We start from the raw sequence: 16,572 nt of genomic DNA, 5'->3' as shown, positions 1-16,572 counted from the left end.
TGCTACTATGGACAACGTAAGCTCTTACACTGGAACAGAATATGGGTGATGCTCTTGTGCAATCAGTGCTAGTGTTTGAATGTTAGTGCTTTCTTAGGAACGAAAGATTAACGAGTGAGATCATGCCATACAAGGCTCTGAACATGTACAGTTAGATTCTGGGGTAAACTGGTATAAATTGAAGAGAGAAGAGTCAGATGGCACTTTATGTATTAAAGTGCCAAGGAATAGAGGAAACTAAATTGGAGTTACATATGGTCCTTTGTTCTTTAGTCAACAAAGCATCCCTGAAGAGGTTCAAGGGACAATATCATATTCTGCAATTAGACCTCAAAATTGATATAATCTGGTGAAAAACATCCTGCAAATTCACTTCATTTCTGTCTTGTTTTGCTTAAACAAAATCATTCTTCTTATGAAATGAAAAAAGAATTAAACAATAGCCACTATTAATTTATAATCTAGCATATTGTAATGAAGCGGCTAGTTGTGTGTATGTAGCAATGCCCTCTACTGGATGCAATTAGAAGTGCTTTACAATATGCCATAAACCCTATAATGCTGGTAAGAGATAATGAAGATTCTCCTCTAGCATACGTAATAGGAACATGTTCTTTTCAAGCAGGAGGATTTTGGTTTTATCCCTCTTGCTACCCTGAAGTACTGAACGTCCATACTAGCCATTAGGACAGGTGGTTTTATGATTAAGGCCCCGGACTGGGATGCACAAAAATTGCAGTTCAGTTCCCAGCTTTACCACAGACTTCCTGTGTGACCCTGGGCAAGTTAATCGACTTCAGGGGAACTAAGCATGTGCATAAGTACCGTGCTGAATCAAGACCATAATACCTCTGTAGCTGTGCTCCCTGCCTGTGAATAGGGATAATATTTCTTTTTTCATACCCTTTGTCTAGTCTGTTTAGATTATAAATTCTTCTGGACATGCAGCTGTGTCTTATTTTCTACATGCATAGGCACCTAGCACAACGGAATCCTGATTTCAGTTGCAGTTACTACGTGCTACACTACTGTAATAATAATTAAGTATATAATGCTTCTGTTGGTAATCTACATTTTTCACAATAGGTTCTTGTAAAATCTTAATGGAATCTTAGCAGTTAAGAATATCTAAAATCTAAAACTCCGTTCATCTTGTGCAACTGAAATATTAGGATGTCTGCACAACCAAGAGTGAGTAATCTAAAAAAGTTATCATCACTAAGGCGGAAGAAGACTTGATGAGAACTTTGAGACATGCTATATGGTTACTGTACATTTGAATTTCTACCCACTTGAAAAGTGCAATTGTATTAGGAGTTTTGCTAAAACATGACACACAACTTTCATCGTAGGTCTAAAGAGACAGATTTTAACATATTTTAAAAAATGATTAGATTTTTATTGCAGATACAAGAGGCACAGGTCACATTTTGGGCTTACCAGATGTGGCAAGATCCCTTCAAATGATAAGTAAAAACGCATGTGCTTCAAGAATAACGTATCCTACTTGAACTTTTTTTACTTGATGGGATATAAGATTATGTTCTGATGTCACTGAGAGATCTACACCCAAAGGGGGAGAGCAGAATACAAGAGCAGAGATCTATTGCATGGAACTGAGAGAACTTTATGCAGGGTCCAGTGATATAAAAAGTATGTTTCAGAGTAGCTGGCGTGTTAGTCTGTATCTGCAAAAAGAAAAGGAGTATTTGTGGCACCTTAGAGACTAACAAATTTATTTGAGCATAAGCTTTCGTGAGCTACAGCTCACTTCATCGGATGCAACTGTAGCTCACGAAAGCTTATGCTCAAATAAATTTGTTAGTCTCTAAGGTGCCACAAGTACTCCTTTTCTTTTTATAAAAAATATGCACAGTTTAGTGGCTAGTTCTGCCATTAGATGCTACCAACTAGATGCATAGCCATTCTTAAATTGAATTTTAAATTGGGCAAGTGGAGTTCTGTTTTGGGCTGTTTGCTCTGCAACAGAAGACCAAAAATTGAACACAATATTGAAGTGGTGTCAGGAATAGACATGTGTCTGTCTGTCTCTCACTTACTTCCTTTTAAAAATTATTTGGTCCTCTGATTTTCCCTTTATGGACTAACTATCCATATTTTCTGCCTCTCAAAGCCCTTTCCCCCAATCATGCTGCTTTATTTTCATTTTTTTTTTCATATTCTCTTTTCTTTACTCTTCATATGATTTCATTTAGCTTTGACTTTAGGAAAATCTAATTGCTCCTGTCTTTGCCCTTTTGCACTTCTGTCCTTCTTTCCATGGGCTATTTTTTAGCCTCACCATGGGCATAGCGGGTGGTAACGCTATCTCTTGCCTGTTCTGTCAGGTCTGCCCCAAGTAGAGATGGTTTCCCACGGGGGCTCATTTTCAGGCAGTATCTCCCTCGCGTGAGGGAGAGTTTCCGTGAGATGCCCAGGGCCAGTTTTGTCAATGAAACATCCAGAACAGTGCTAGCATTTGGGGTGGACAGTAGCCCAACTGGGAAGCTGAGTGAGTGTCAAATGGGGACAGGGGTATAATTATTCACCCAGCTGCATGACTTTGATGCTGCCCCTATGCCACTGAATAACCAGCTACCTGGCTTGGGGGAGATAAGGGTGTCCCCCTGGTTTGCGGGGCACTGCATGATGCTGCGGAGGGCTAGAAATAAACCCCCAATATTCCCCCTCTAGGTATTTTGAAATCCCCTCCCTGCCTCCCAACTCAGCCTGGGCCAGGCAGCTCCACAACCCTCCTCCCCCCCGCCCCATGTGTGTGCACACGCCCTGCCCCCTTCCCCTCTCTTCATTCCCGCCCGCCCGCGAGTCGACACTTTCCCCCCTCTGGCCACGCCCAGCCGGTGGCCACTCCGCAAAGCGGGATGGGAGTTTCTCTTCGCGCGCCCGACCGCACGCCGTGTCTCTCCCCCCTGGGAGCTGACAGGCGGCCTCGGGATCTCTCTTTCCTACACGCGCCCGACCGCTCCTTCCTCTCCGCGCCCGCGCCCGCGCCCCCAAGCCCGGCCCCTCCCCCCTCCCCTTGAGCGGGAGATTGGACTGGAGCCATTTTAACCCGACCGAGCGAGCGTCAGGCCGCAGCGTCAGGCGGGGGGGGCCCGCTGAGGAGCGTGAGGTACCGAGGGGAAAGCCCCTCCCCCCCTCGCAGCGGAGGGGGTCACGTCAGCCACCCCTCCCCCATTGCCTGGGGGTCGGGCCCCAGCTACCGGGGGGCTAGTCCAGCCCCTTCGAGTCCCACCTCCGCGTGTACAGGGTGGGAGGGGCCCGGGTTAATGGGGTGATTTCCCCCCCCCACCCCGGTATTGCCTGGGAGGGGGCTGTGCCCCGCAGGGGATGGCAGCTTGGGGGGGGGGTTACCCCGTGTTAATGGGGTGATTTCCCCCCACACCCCAGCACTGGTATTGCCTGGGAGGGGGCTGTGCCCCGCAGGGGATGGCAGCTTGGGGGGGGGTTACCCCGTGTTAATGGGGTGATTTCCCCCCACACCCCAGCACTGGTATTGCCTGGGAGGGGGCTGTGCCCCGCAGGGGATGGCAGCTTGGGGGGGGGTTACCCCGTGTTAATGGGGTGATTTCCCCCCACACCCCAGCACTGGTATTGCCTGGGAGGGGGCTGTGCCCCGCAGGGGATGGCAGCTTGGGGGGGGGTTACCCCGTGTTAATGGGGTGATTTCCCCCCACACCCCAGCACTGGTATTGCCTGGGAGGGGGCTGTGCCCCGCAGGGGATGGCAGCTTGGGGGGGGGTTACCCCGTGTTAATGGGGTGATTTCCCCCCACACCCCAGCACTGGTATTGCCTGGGAGGGGGCTGTGCCCTGCAGGGGATGGCAGCTTGGGGGGGGTTACCCCGTGTTAATGGGGTGATTCCCCCCCACACCCCAGCACTGGTATTGCCTGGGAGGGGGCTGTGCCCCGCAGGGGATGGCAGCTGCAGGGGTTACCCCGTGTTAATGGGGTGATTCCCCCCCACACCCCAGCACTGGTATTTCCTGGGTGGGGGCTGTGCCCTGCAGGGGATGGCAGTATGTGGGGGGCAGGGGTTCCCATGTGTCAGACGAACTGCTGAGAGCACTGACCCTGCCTATGGTCTGTCCCGTAGCTCTGCCTTGGTTAATCAGGGCGCAAAGCTCGCTGAGCATGAAATGACAGTAATAACTATCTCTGATAATATGTTTGTCCACTGTGTATCTCAAAGCTGTTCACAAGGTAAACAGCATTACCTCCATTGTGCCATAGGGCAAACTGAGGCACAGAAGGGACTAGCCCAAGGCCTCACTGGGAGTCAGTGGCAGAGCTGAGGAAAAGCTACTGCTCCCCTACTTCCCAGTGGTTTCATTTACAATGGAAGAAGCTGTTTTTATATGTTAAATGGTGTTTTTGCATGGGAATAAAATTGATCCTGATTCATAAGGGGAGGATTCTCACTGTGCAGGGCAGAGTTGCAGAGACCTGTGGAGAAGTGCAATTACAGATTGGAAATTTTGGAAATTCCCTTGGAAATTTTTTGTTAGTAGAATAAATTATTTCCTGAAGAAAACTAACCTGTGTAAAGGCTAACTGAGCCATTGGATTTCAGAAAGACTGAGAGCTCTATTGAAGGCTGTTTTCAGGTTTTAAAATGTTCTGTTGCTTAGTGGGGAGAGACTCTCTACTTATCTGTGAAATATTGTATAGGTATGATGTGAATTTTTCCTAGCCTCTTGCTCAAACTATGAAGTAACTTACCCCTATGCTCTGAAAATAACTTATCACTGTTACATTCTGAAAATGCATTTTCAGAATGTATTAGTTGCTAAGACACATGATTAACAGCCTTTTAGAAAATTAACCTAAAATAGAATGCTATGTGCTGAATCTTGAATGACAGGGTAACATGGATTTGATTTAGCAGTAAGACAAATAAGGGCTAATACTTTGTCTATGCAGCCATGCAGACCTGACTTGGATTCCCTTGTAGCTCGTTCTTTGAGACAGTAAGGTTTTGGAGAGCTGCAGCTTTGGTGCCCTCAGCCTGTGGGGAGATAGTACCTCATGTAATCTTACACTACTCATGTAACTTGTTTAAATATCCTTAATTTTAAAAGGCTTCTCTATTCTGTTTGTAAACTGCTAATATCAGTCTCTAGGCATTGGAAGGCATAACTGACAACTTCCCAGCTGCATGTTGGGCATTAGCAGGTGGTTCAGAAATGCCAAACTAAATTGAAGAGACAAGGTGGGAGAGTTAATTTTTTTTTTCTTTGACCAACTTCTGTTGTTCTTCAGAAGAAGAAAACTTCAGAAGAAGTTGGTGCAATAAAAGATATTACCTCACTAATCTTGTCTCTCTAATATCGTCCGACACAGCTACACTCCACTGCATAAACTAAATTAAATGTTGTCAAATCAATGTAAAGTTGGTATGTGTGGAGAAGTACTACTTACCATGTTAATCGGTGTGCTTTGATGAGCAAATTGGGGCATCTTCATTTTAATCTAAAAATTCCATTTACTTGAGTAATACATTTATCCATGGGGCATGCCTACAAGGATCACACTTCAAAGAAGATACTAGATTATTTTTCAGAGCCCCTGTATATATAATTATTGTTTTATTTTTTTAATAATCTTAATTGCTTGTACAGTTGAACAATAAAAATCCTTTGGCTCTTAGCAACCTTTTATCTCTAAGTGAGAAATGGCCAAACCAAGATACTGATTCTTCAAGGCCTTACACATAGGAGTAATCCTTACTCAGACAAGTAGTAAGAATTGCTCAAGTTTTGAAGTCGATGGGGTGTCCGTTTGCAGTGAGGATTATGCATATGAGTAAGATATAGCAGGATCTAGCCTTTTTCGAGCATATGATAATAGATTCCATGTCTTTATAAATACATGCCACTCACTGCCTGTGGCGAGTTTGAGAGAGCCCACCAGTGTTGGTGCAAATGACAGAGGCTGATGATGGAGACTGGAAACCATATTAATTTTATATTAATTTTTCTTCTTTCTATGCAGTATATTATCTCTAATCCTACATTAAGACCAAAGAGACAAATAAATAGACAAAACTTAACAATAAAGGCCAAGTTTTGCCAACCTTCTACTGAATAGTACTGCCATTTGTCCTATTGCAGCGTTTCCCAAACTGTGTTCCGCACGATGTGAATAGGTGTTCTATGAAAGAATCGTAATTAAAAAAAAGCGTCTTTAAATTTTTTTTAATTCTAAATTTTGCATATTTGAAGCGTAGTTTACAACTCTTTTTGAATGACTATAATTTAACATAAAACTTTTTCCGGTTATTGATAGATCTTGTATTGAATATCATGGCGTAAAATTATATTTGAGCATAAATAATGCAATTTTTTATTTGAAAATGAAACTACTACAAAATAATATTGTAAGTGTTCCGTAATAGGCTAAAAAGTGTTTCGTGGCCAAAGAAGTTTGGGAAACGCTGTCCTATTGTAATAAAGAGGGCTACTCACAGACCAATGTACGACTCCATGGAAATTAGGTTGGCAGAATAAGGCCCTATATAAACAGATGACTTTGGAAACTGAACAACTGGAAAATAGCCTAGTGTTGGTATTTTCTTACCATTGCTTTTAACTTGTTTCCCTGGCCACTTGGTGGTCCTGTTTCATCACATTCTAACCTTAAGCAAAGGGAAAAAGACCTGACTTGTCAAGTTATATGTCTATTCTTCATATTAATATGTTTCTGTATTATTTCTACAGTATATTAACTTATTCTCGAGATGGAAACACCATTGTTAGACAAATCAACATCACCGTGCAGTACTCCAAAGGACTGTGGGACACTAGCTCCTCAGAGCAGTGGCTCAGGGAAAAAGGTATGAAAACCTTTTATATACCATTCTATTAGTGAGGTTTTCCCATTGTAGCTAGGTATTGCAACACCAATAGTGAGCAAACTTTACTTGATGTTTGGCGGTCTATGGAATACTTTGACAGAATATATGTGGGAACAGATAGTTTATGCCCAGAATTAAAATTAATGGGTAATGTTCTCTAAGTATGTGTGCTTTGATTATGACATGGATTAAGTGCTGCACACCCTGAATGCCGAGCTAAAAGCTGATAGAAACCTTATAAATACCTATAAAGATATTCAGGACGTTATTTAAACTCACTTTTTTTAAATCCTTCTTCCCATCTGTACAAAAGGCTCCAAGTCTCAGTTCTCTGGGCTCCAGCATGTGCAGAATGGTGCTGCTGCTTCTGTATGTGTCAAAGTACAGGCAGAATAATACAATCACATTGCCCTTGCTCCAGCCCACTCTTCCCCGACCTTGCCCCCCTTTGTTCACTTAGCACTAGTTTAGTCGTCACATCACAGTCTTACCACAGTTATAACAGCATTACCCTTCGCTGCATCTGACAGCTTTCCATGCTGACTTTCCTATCTGTTTTCACATCATACCTGAAATCAAATTGGTATTATTTAACTCTAAGTTTGGAGCACAGCTTGTATGAAAAACTCTATGCAAAATAGAAATGCAATGTATTAGGTCTTATGATGTTCAGCTCTACATTGCCTATTCCTTCTCTGATGTAATGCCCCTGCATGCACCGTGTTAGTGATGTTAAATTGACCATGGCACACATTAAAACAGGGGCCTGGCCAGCATAGGCAGATTGTGATAAGTGTCTTTTAACTATATTGTTTAAATATTTTATAAGGATATAAAATAGTAGGCAAAGATCTTCAAGGATGACTAGTGATTTTTGAATTCAGTGACTTTGGGTTTTCGGAAAGTGCTGAGCACCCACCTTCTAAAATTAAGCCCTGTAAGGTACCTCAGATTAGTCACTCTAACACTGAGGCACTCAAAACCATAACCACTCTAAAATGGTGGCCTTGGTCTTTAAAAAGCAGTTTGGAATATAAATGTCTCTTGGCCGCAAGCCTGACACTTATTTGATTCTTCTGATGACCATGTCTGAGGTCCAGTGATGTTCAATGGTTGATGTAGTAGAAATAGTGGTAATGCTTGTTTCAGATAGAAATCTGAGGACTGGCTACCTGGGATAACCATTACAGCTGGAGAACTGCAACAGTGGAAGATGCCTATTATTATTTCTGGGGGAATGCTGGGCCAAAAAATTAAAAGCGTTGGGCCAAAAAAATAAAAATTCTGTGCACAATATTTAAAAAATTCTGCATATTTTATATGTCAAAATAACACAATATAATAATGCCAGTTTCAGTTATTTTGACAGGTTTCAGAGGAACAGCCGTGTTAGTCTGTATTCGCAAAAAGAAAAGGAGTACTTGTGGCACCTTAGAGACTAACCAATTTATTTGAGCATGAGCTTTCGTGAGCTACAGCTCACTTCATCCACGGTATACATCTGATGAAGTGAGCTGTAGCTCACGAAAGCTCATGCTCAAATAAATTGGTTAGTCTCTAAGGTGCCACAAGTACTCCTTTTCTTTTTTCAGTTATTTTGGTAATTTATTTCAAAATACCTGTTAGCAAGTAGGTCTGTAATAAAAGAGACAACAAAAAAGATTCAGGAAAATTTTTTTGATAAATAGATTCCTTACTAGGCATATTAATACAGAACTTTGAGTAATAATTCATTTAAACTACAATATAGAAACGTATTTCCCTCACCCCTCAGAAGCAGTGCAAAGGCTTGGGGGAGTCAGGGTAATGGAGGAGCTAAGAAAAAGGGAAGTAATTGCTGGGAAGGAGCCTGGGAATAAAACTGGAGGGTTGCTGGGTGTGGGTGGGAGAAGTATGGAACAGTTTTATTTGAGGGGGAGGGACTGTTAAGGAGTTAGGGAGCCTCCCTCATGCAGACCCTGGCTGACCCCTAGCATCTCCCTTTCAGCCAGGCATATCTGCACCCCCACTCCCATTCAGACCCTGGCTCAGTGTTATTGCCCCACTAGCTCCTATGCGCCCCACTAGCCCTTCTGAACCCCAGTCTGTGTAAACACCCCCACCCGCCAGCAGCACCACTCTGTCTCCCCTATATTCTGTGCCTTCTCACCTGGCTTCATGGGCAGAGTGCTGCGAGAAAGGCAGCCTCTGCTCCCTTCTTCTCCACAGCTGGCTGCTCCAGCCTGTGAGCCAGCTGCCTTCTCTTCTGGCACATCAGCCCCTGTTGGGTGAAAGGTATAATTGCAGCGTGACCTCTCTTGCGGCTTCCCTTCGCCTCCCCATCAGAGTCAATTATTCTTCAAGGGACCTTAACTCTGTGCTTGCGCAGTGGTGCAGAATTTCCCCAGGAGTATATTATGTTTGAATTAGTTAACTTAAATTACTTTAAATTAATTTAGTATGGTTCAATGCTTTCACCCGTACACATGTTGAGTAGTACTTTACTGTGCAAGTAGTCCCGTTTGGATTTTGAGTGCTACTCAATTTGAATCAGGGTGGCAAATTCAGGCTCATAAGAAGAATATATGTTGAATTGATTTTTAAAGCAGTATTTAGATATATCTGTGTTTACATTCAGTGAGGCAGCTTTCTTTCCTGCAGAATAGACCTGCAAGAATTTTCCTAGTAGAAAACACTTGAAAACAGTTTCAAAGCTACTATAAGCTGAATTCTATCATTTAATTTTTTGTTTAGTACTTACAGATTTGTGTTTTTTCCCTTAAACAAAAAAACAGGGGATCTGCCTTACAAATAACTTTGAAATGCTTGACTTGCAGTGCTGTCCAGTGGAGGAAAGGATTCCTTCAGTCCTACTTTGCATCATTAACTGGTCATGTAGGCAGAGGTTTCTTTAAAAAAATTATTATTGGTTTTTATTTCCAGAAACTTATTGATTTACTTCTTTATAATTATATTTATAGTGATTGTACTACCAAATATCACATTGTAGTTTTCTTTTAACTATTAATTTTCCTACTTTGGGGAGTTCATGCTAGGCTTTATATTTGGAAAGTACATAGCACATTGTGAGCAATATTGAAACTAAAAGGTGGGGGGAAATTACAAGGCTGTGCTATTGATCCAGTAGTTATCTTGAGTTCCCTCTAGTTCTGAAGCCTCCAGGAGTAGATTTCCATGCTAAGATTTTTTTACAGTGATGTTAACATACTGACCTGTAACAGTTTCTAAATTTTGACAATTAGGATAGTTGTACTTCCTTAAAGAAAATTCTCCTGGAGTCATTGAATAAGGACAGCAGGATTTAGTCCTGAGAGATGAAGTGAGGAAAATTGGAGCCACAACTCTTTCTTACATCTAGCTGCTGAGGGAGTGTGTGTAGGTATACATGAGAGGAGGAAGATAACTGCTCAGTCACATTTGTGAAATATGTAGTGGTAATTGTGAAAATTTACATTATAGTGGGGTTTACATATACTGTAAAAATTGAACTGGTAAACTTACTACTTATATTAAAGTCACTTCTGTTCTTACTTCTCCCAAATAAACAGTTTATATTAGCCAAAATATTGTTTGATTTTTTTTTGTTCCTTTGTCATTTTCTTTAGCCAATGAGCACAACACTTAAGGAGCGATTAAAGAAAGCAAGACGTTCGTTTAATTCCAGTTTCACTGTGGCAAAACGCCTTAAAGTAGATATTGAAGAAAAAGATTACAGTACTTCTGAAGAAGGGGCTCTGTTGGCAAAAGGAGCCTGTTCTAGATTACAAGATAGTTGTGAAATCCTGGAGAAGAACTGTGCTGCAGATATAAGTTTGAGTAGTCCTTTACAGGAGAGACATTGCTGTAGATTTGTTCAGAATTCTCCACACTCTGTGGTGTTGGGGGCTGACCTTAGTCAACAAGAACTACTGGAGGAAAAATTAAGATTGCTGAAGCAGGTCCAAGAGAAGGAAGAGCTGCTTCGAAGACTCAAACTGGTCAAGATGTACAGGTCCAAGGTGAGAAGAGTTTCTGAATAGGTCACACTATCTCAGCTCTAAGTCTTTTAATGTTTTTTGAAATGGTGCCAGGCAAGGGACAATATCAGGGCAAATTTTGGTTCTGTAAAAAGACATTTTTATAAACTCCTAAAACCAGCAGAAATTAGAGCTAGTCAAAAAGCAGGGAAGAAAGTTGGTTGATTTATTTATTTTTGTTTTTCTGTTTTAAATTTAATTTCAAAATTCAAAAAATTGTGACCAACTCCAGTAGAAATGTTTCTCTGTGTGTTCTTTTAAATTCTATTGGAAAAATATTTTTTTAAAACGAAAACATTCCTTAGTAGTGTTTCAAGCCTAAAGATTGCAGCATTGGGCTAATACATGAGAACCTGAAATTGAAACTGATGAGAAACCAAAATGAAAGACTGTTCTGTTTTCATCATCCAAACTAAAAGAAATGCAATAAAAATAATGCAAAATAATGTAGCTCTTTAAGAATGACTTTTAAACCTGATGTTTACTTCAAATACATCTTTAACTGTTCTTGACCTCTGTCTTTTATTGTGAAAAGTGTTCGCACTTGACTGGGAGACTACCAATGCTTGTCTACACTAGACAAAATTGGATGTGCAATTTACTAACAGTACAGCTCTACTAATAGAAACAACCACAGACAAGGCACTGGCCCTTTTTTTCCACCGTGTTAGGTTCTTGGGTCTGAATGCTGCCAATGTTGATGCAGCCCTAGGTATTGCTGAAAACAGTGTTGATTCACGAGATAGCACTTCTCTGTTCGATTACAACTTAATTTGCCATCATTGTTAGTGGATATTGTACTGCTGAAAGTGCAGAGATCCTATATGTAGATGATAAAGATCCATGCAACTTTTTGTAGGAGATGAGGGGTCAAATTCTAATTCACTTAATTACATTCTTCATACCTAAGCTTCCATATAGTTTTAAGTGGATGAGCTGTTTTCCCACTTCTTGTCCTGGACAGCACCACTACAGAAGTAATTGTTGCATTCCACTCCAGAGGAGGCAGAAATTCTCTCTGCATATAGCTTTTTATTGTAATTGTTTTGGGGCGCCTTCAGTTAATTAAGTTATATAAATATCTGTAAAGTTCCAAGTATTATTTTTCTATAATTTCTGCAACTCAGTAAGTAACCTTTCCCCCCACCGTTTCAGAATAACCCATCAGAATTGCAGTCTTTGATAACGAAATGGAGATGCAGCACCCAGTTGATGCTTTATGAACTCCAGTCAGCTTTGTCTACAGATGGCAGTAAACTGAGCCTCACTCTGTTGATAGACAATTTTGGATTAGAAGACAAGTTACTACACTACAGCAGAGCAGAAGATGACTTTACAGATATGTAATTTACCATTACAAAGGTCTCGGTTATAAAAAAAAGTCTTCAGAAAAGATTAAATATCAACTGATTGCATCATAAGTATTAAACCATCATGATAGTTTGTTTCAGTAGTGGATTGTTGTAATAGACTGTGCTTATGTAGTTTTCTGGAAAGGATTATCTCTTGACTTATATGATAGAAACTTATTTACTGAGAAAATTGCCATTAGTGAAATGTGAAAATGAAATCTAGTAATATTGTAATTAAGCAGCGGGCTGTATCTTCTCATATCTTTTTTACATTGTACATTCTCGTTTGATATAATGGGGTCAAGTTAACTGTTTTTTTCTAGTTAAGACTAAGATGTCGAGGAATTCAACACATACATATTCTGGAAGTTTCTTCAGTTTGCTAGTCAATTGATGCGAGCTTTCTAAGGGTTAAGTTCAGGTGTAATCACATTGCATATTCTCAATTACTGAAGCATATTGAGGTTTTTGTGCATGGCTTTATTTCTTGTGATACTAGAAGCAATACATATTCTATGGTGCTTAACAAAAACAGAACTGTGTCTAATATGTTTAAATGGCTGCATTTAATTGACATTTCTGCAATTATTCTTAGTAAATCCCAAAGCCATTTTCATCTTTTTAGGTTTTAGTTCTAATTTGTGAGTGGTATTTTATTATGTTAATTAGAGATTGTGAGAGAAATTGATTCCCTGTTGACTATCTCCTCCTTGACAATCCATTTATTTTAGCTACTTTCTTCACTGAATTTCTTTTTTTACTTTGAAACACTTTTCATCCAGTGTAAGTTTATAAGAACCCCAACTGCCCCCCATACCTCCAGAATGCACCGATTCGTTGTACACATACAGATTCCTAATCTGCTGTAACTTTGTTTTATTGTACATGTGACAATCTATACTCCCTTCCTCAACACTGAGACACTTCTGATGTACCTGCAGGGAAATCAGGAAAAATCTGAGTTTAGAAGTAGCATATTTTTGTTTTGCTGTTTCAGATTACCATGCTCCTGTTTATCAGGTGACACTAGACCTAAATTCTGCAGCAAGGCCCTCTTGGGTAGAAGGTGAATTTTACTGCTAACTGGGAATTTATATAAGCAGTGTTTATTATTAAATCATTTGATAATCTGTGTAGTTACCAAAATGAAAAAGGGGCTGAAACAGTGTCTTGGGTAAGAAGATGGGGCATCCAGAAGGGATTAGCTGCCCTCCCAGGACTCTTCGGTTCTGCTAGATTGGAATTCAACCCCTGCCTCCTGATGAGGACTTGGTACGAGGTAAGAAATCTGGGAAGAACCATGGAGGGGTAGTTAGACTACTTATGAATCATAGTTAAAATGATAAAGCAATAAACAGAAGTCAGATCTAGAAGGAGGCAGCAAAAGCAATTGAGAAGTTTTAATAACAAAAGTAGTATTTCCTAAACAAAAGTATTAATGCTGTTAGTGATGTCACCTTGGAATGGGGCTCTGACTTGAGGCATATTTCCTAGGAAAGATGAGGGAAGAAACAATTTAGAACAGGTGGGGGGAAATTGTAATGGCAGGAAATTCCTGTGCAGGTCCATCTTAAACCACATGGTAGAATTTACTAAAGGTTCCTCTTTTCCTTATCTGCTTCCCATCTCTTTTGCGGGGAGAAGTGGTGTGAGAAGAAATTTCATGCCAACACATCTGAAGTTGGACTCCACTAGTGGGGCATATAGTAGAAACTGTTTAAGAAGAGTTCAGTAGGGTAGCTCTAATGAGGCTTATTTAATCTACAGACTGTGAGATTTATTTTTTTTTAAATACAGTGAAGTGGAATAAAATTTAAGAGCAGAAATAAGATGATCTAATAATGGTTTAAAAAGGAAAAGATGTTCAACTCTTTAGGATTCAAAATTATTAACAGCGTATGTAGACTTAAATTGTATCTTCCAGAATTTAAGAGTTTTGAAAAACAGTTCATACTTCACTTACACAATTCTGAACGTGGAAGGCTTGGTATCATGTCAATTACAGCAGTTGAAAAAACTGCTCTCAGCACTGTTTTTACGTGTCTTTTTCCTGTGATGACAGATGTTGACCTGTTCAGTGTGCGATGGCATCAACTAAGGAGGTAAAATACAGGATCCTGAACTCAAGACTTGGGAGTTAAATGAAGCAGTAGTGTTGTTTTTTCTAATTTATATAATCAAGGTAAAGTGCACCTAATGCTGCCTGTTATGATGGTATCTTGTAGCAATGATGATGAACTGTTTTATTTTAAATAATCAGTATATTTGTGATTTCATTCAACATGTATACTAGTAATTTGATTTTCAACAAAACTATTTTTAGTTATACTACTTGACAGTTTTGCCCTATATCTTTTTCTTAAGTAAATACAATTCAGGGTTTCCTGAATTGCTTCCATTCTTCAGCATCATAGGAACGTACATTGCTGACCACAGAATACACAAGGTGACTATGTTGTTCAAAACATCTGTTTCTATAGTAATAAACACGTGTCTGTCATTAAGCTGTGAAATCATAAATTCCAGTTTTACAACAGGCACACCAAAATTGGGTATAAAATGTACAAAATAGCTTTCATACTCAGTCTAGTAAAATATTTTAAAATAGTAAATAAAGGAAGAAATCAATTCTTTTGTGGAGAGATATATCTACGGTAAGCAAAGGAGATAAGCAATGATGAACTCATATGCGTTCATGTTGGTGGAAGTACGCTTCTGCTAATATTCTGTTTCAAAAAGGGCAGGAAATGTTCTCATTCTCAGCCTTTCAACTTCTGACTGAAGAACTGCAATCTCCTGGGCCTGTTCTTTTGCAAGATCCACTAGCTGTCGTCGCTGCACAATATCTCGGTAATGCTCCTTTGCAGCTTTTTCAGAAATCAGCTGTGTGTCTGTGCAAAGCAAAATATCAGAAATAGTTCATATCAGAGAAAAACCTATTGTTGTAGGCCCTGCCCCAGGGCATATATTATTTCAGTGACAAGTATTGTACAGTCTGGGCTAAACTTTCAAAAGAGCTCACACTTGGGGACAAATTTTTGCTCTTGTAATGTACTGCTACTTCTGTTTTGCCCAGGCACAAATGGTGAGAGGAAGAGGGATGAATTTATATTTTAGAGAGGACAAAGGCATTGTACCAAAGTCTCTGCTGATGCAAATGGGAATAGTTTTACGACTTCAGTGGAGTTTCATAAACTTATACCAACAACAGTTAATTAACTTGAGTTACAACAGGAGCAAAAATCTCAAGTCTAGACATCTCCTTAGTGTCTGATGGATACTGAAATAGCTCTCTTAGGCAGGGCAATACCAGCTGTGTATATGTAACATACAAAAAATCTGCTGCTGGCAGTGTTTTGTCCCTGTAGTGCTGCTGATGGAGAGTAGAACTGACCAGCTTTGGAGCTGTATTTTATGAATGTCTTTTACTTGTGTCCTAGAGCGTGCTACAGAATGGGACTCACCAGCTGCTTCAAAGATGTGCCGCCTTTCTGAAACAGACACAAGCATTTCTTGCAGCTCCTGGCTGAGTTTGTAGTTTGCTTGTTCCTTTAGACAGATGCGCTTCTCCAGATCTTTAAATACTTTCTGACGGTTCTTCACATTCTTCTTGTGCAACTGTCCATTTCCAGTTGAATAAAGCAAATATGAGACTTTAATAAAGCTGCTTGAACAAACTTTATATGGAAATCTATCAACTAAAACACCACCTTGGGGCTCAGTTTGCTTTTATATTTGGCTAGTTGGTACAATGCAACTTTATTTTACACAGCACCTTTCATACAAATTGTATCCTAACATTCTTTATGGAGTATCAATGTAACCACTAGCAGACAGGAAAAAGCTAAGAAGTATGGACCAGCTGGAAAGAGACTTTAAGATGAAACTTGAAAAGAGGTGTAGTCAAGGATGCAGAGATGCAGGAGCACTATCTCAGATTGCAGTAGCTACAGAGACAAAGACTCGTCTGCCAATTTTGGTGAAATTGTGTGAAAGGATGGAGAGGAAGGCGGAAAATGCTAAAGCTGGGAGGAGGAGCATAGGGAGACAAAGTTGGGGATGGTGTCAGTTATTACACGCTGGAGCAAGTCCATGGAATCTTTTAAAAACAAGGGCAATTTCTATTTGGATGAGCCAGTGGATGGGTGCTGTGCGCATGCTTCTTTGTACGTAGGCGAGCAGCACTATGCATGTGTAGGAGTGAGAGGCTGGATATGAGAAGCCCATAAAGAAAGCTGTTTCAGTACAGAAAGCAATAGGAGATGAAGACCTGAAGGAAAACTTGACTAGAAATGGAGCAGAGTGGAATACACACACAATGCTCTGC

General features: G+C 40.5%; 2 protein-coding genes across 8 annotated transcripts in view; one reads left to right on the top strand and one right to left on the bottom strand.

Annotated features, from left to right (window-relative positions):
* Window positions 1–2,885: 2,885 nt before the first annotated feature.
* Window positions 2,886–15,922, top strand: SFR1 (SWI5 dependent homologous recombination repair protein 1). Of its 4 annotated transcripts, none has more exons than XR_012669441.1 (5): window positions 2,886–3,133; window positions 6,741–6,856; window positions 10,483–10,875; window positions 12,049–13,524; window positions 14,308–15,922. XR_012669441.1 is itself a non-coding variant. In XM_048857626.2 (4 exons), exons 2-4 carry the CDS (start codon window positions 6,761–6,763, stop codon window positions 12,238–12,240), a joined length of 681 nt encoding a protein of 226 aa, XP_048713583.1. In that variant the 5' UTR covers window positions 2,886–3,133; window positions 6,741–6,760; the 3' UTR covers window positions 12,241–15,922. The 4 variants fall into 4 exon arrangements, 2 of the variants coding, with proteins under 2 accessions (XP_048713583.1, XP_048713584.1); XR_012669440.1 differs by having other exon boundaries at window positions 12,049–14,427; window positions 15,686–15,922; XM_048857626.2 differs by having other exon boundaries at window positions 12,049–15,922.
* Window positions 12,705–16,572, bottom strand: part of CFAP43 (cilia and flagella associated protein 43) — a 94,906-nt gene continuing 91,038 nt past the window's right edge. For all 4 annotated transcript variants that reach the window (XM_048857624.2, XM_048857622.2, XM_048857625.2 and 1 more), the window contains 2 exons: window positions 15,710–15,863; window positions 12,705–15,136 (listed from right to left, as the gene is read on the bottom strand). In XM_048857624.2, the coding sequence (XP_048713581.1) occupies window positions 14,964–15,136; window positions 15,710–15,863 (327 nt within the window). In that variant the 3' untranslated portion in view covers window positions 12,705–14,963. The remainder of the gene's footprint in view (window positions 15,137–15,709; window positions 15,864–16,572) is intronic.

Source organism: Caretta caretta, chromosome 7 (genome assembly GCF_965140235.1).
Source record: "Caretta caretta isolate rCarCar2 chromosome 7, rCarCar1.hap1, whole genome shotgun sequence".
NCBI lineage: Eukaryota > Metazoa > Chordata > Testudines > Cheloniidae > Caretta > Caretta caretta.
This window is presented reverse-complemented; position numbering and strand designations above follow the sequence as displayed.

Excerpts from the sequence above, each read along its gene's own strand:
- SFR1 (XM_048857626.2), top strand. The coding sequence starts at position 6,761 with ATGGAAACACCATTGTTAGACAAATCAACATCACCGTGCAGTACTCCA. Across the intron at positions 6,857-10,482 it reads GCAGTGGCTCAGGGAAAAAG|CCAATGAGCACAACACTTAA; the intron begins GTATGAAAACCT and ends CATTTTCTTTAG. Across the intron at positions 10,876-12,048 it reads TCAAGATGTACAGGTCCAAG|AATAACCCATCAGAATTGCA; the intron begins GTGAGAAGAGTT and ends CCACCGTTTCAG.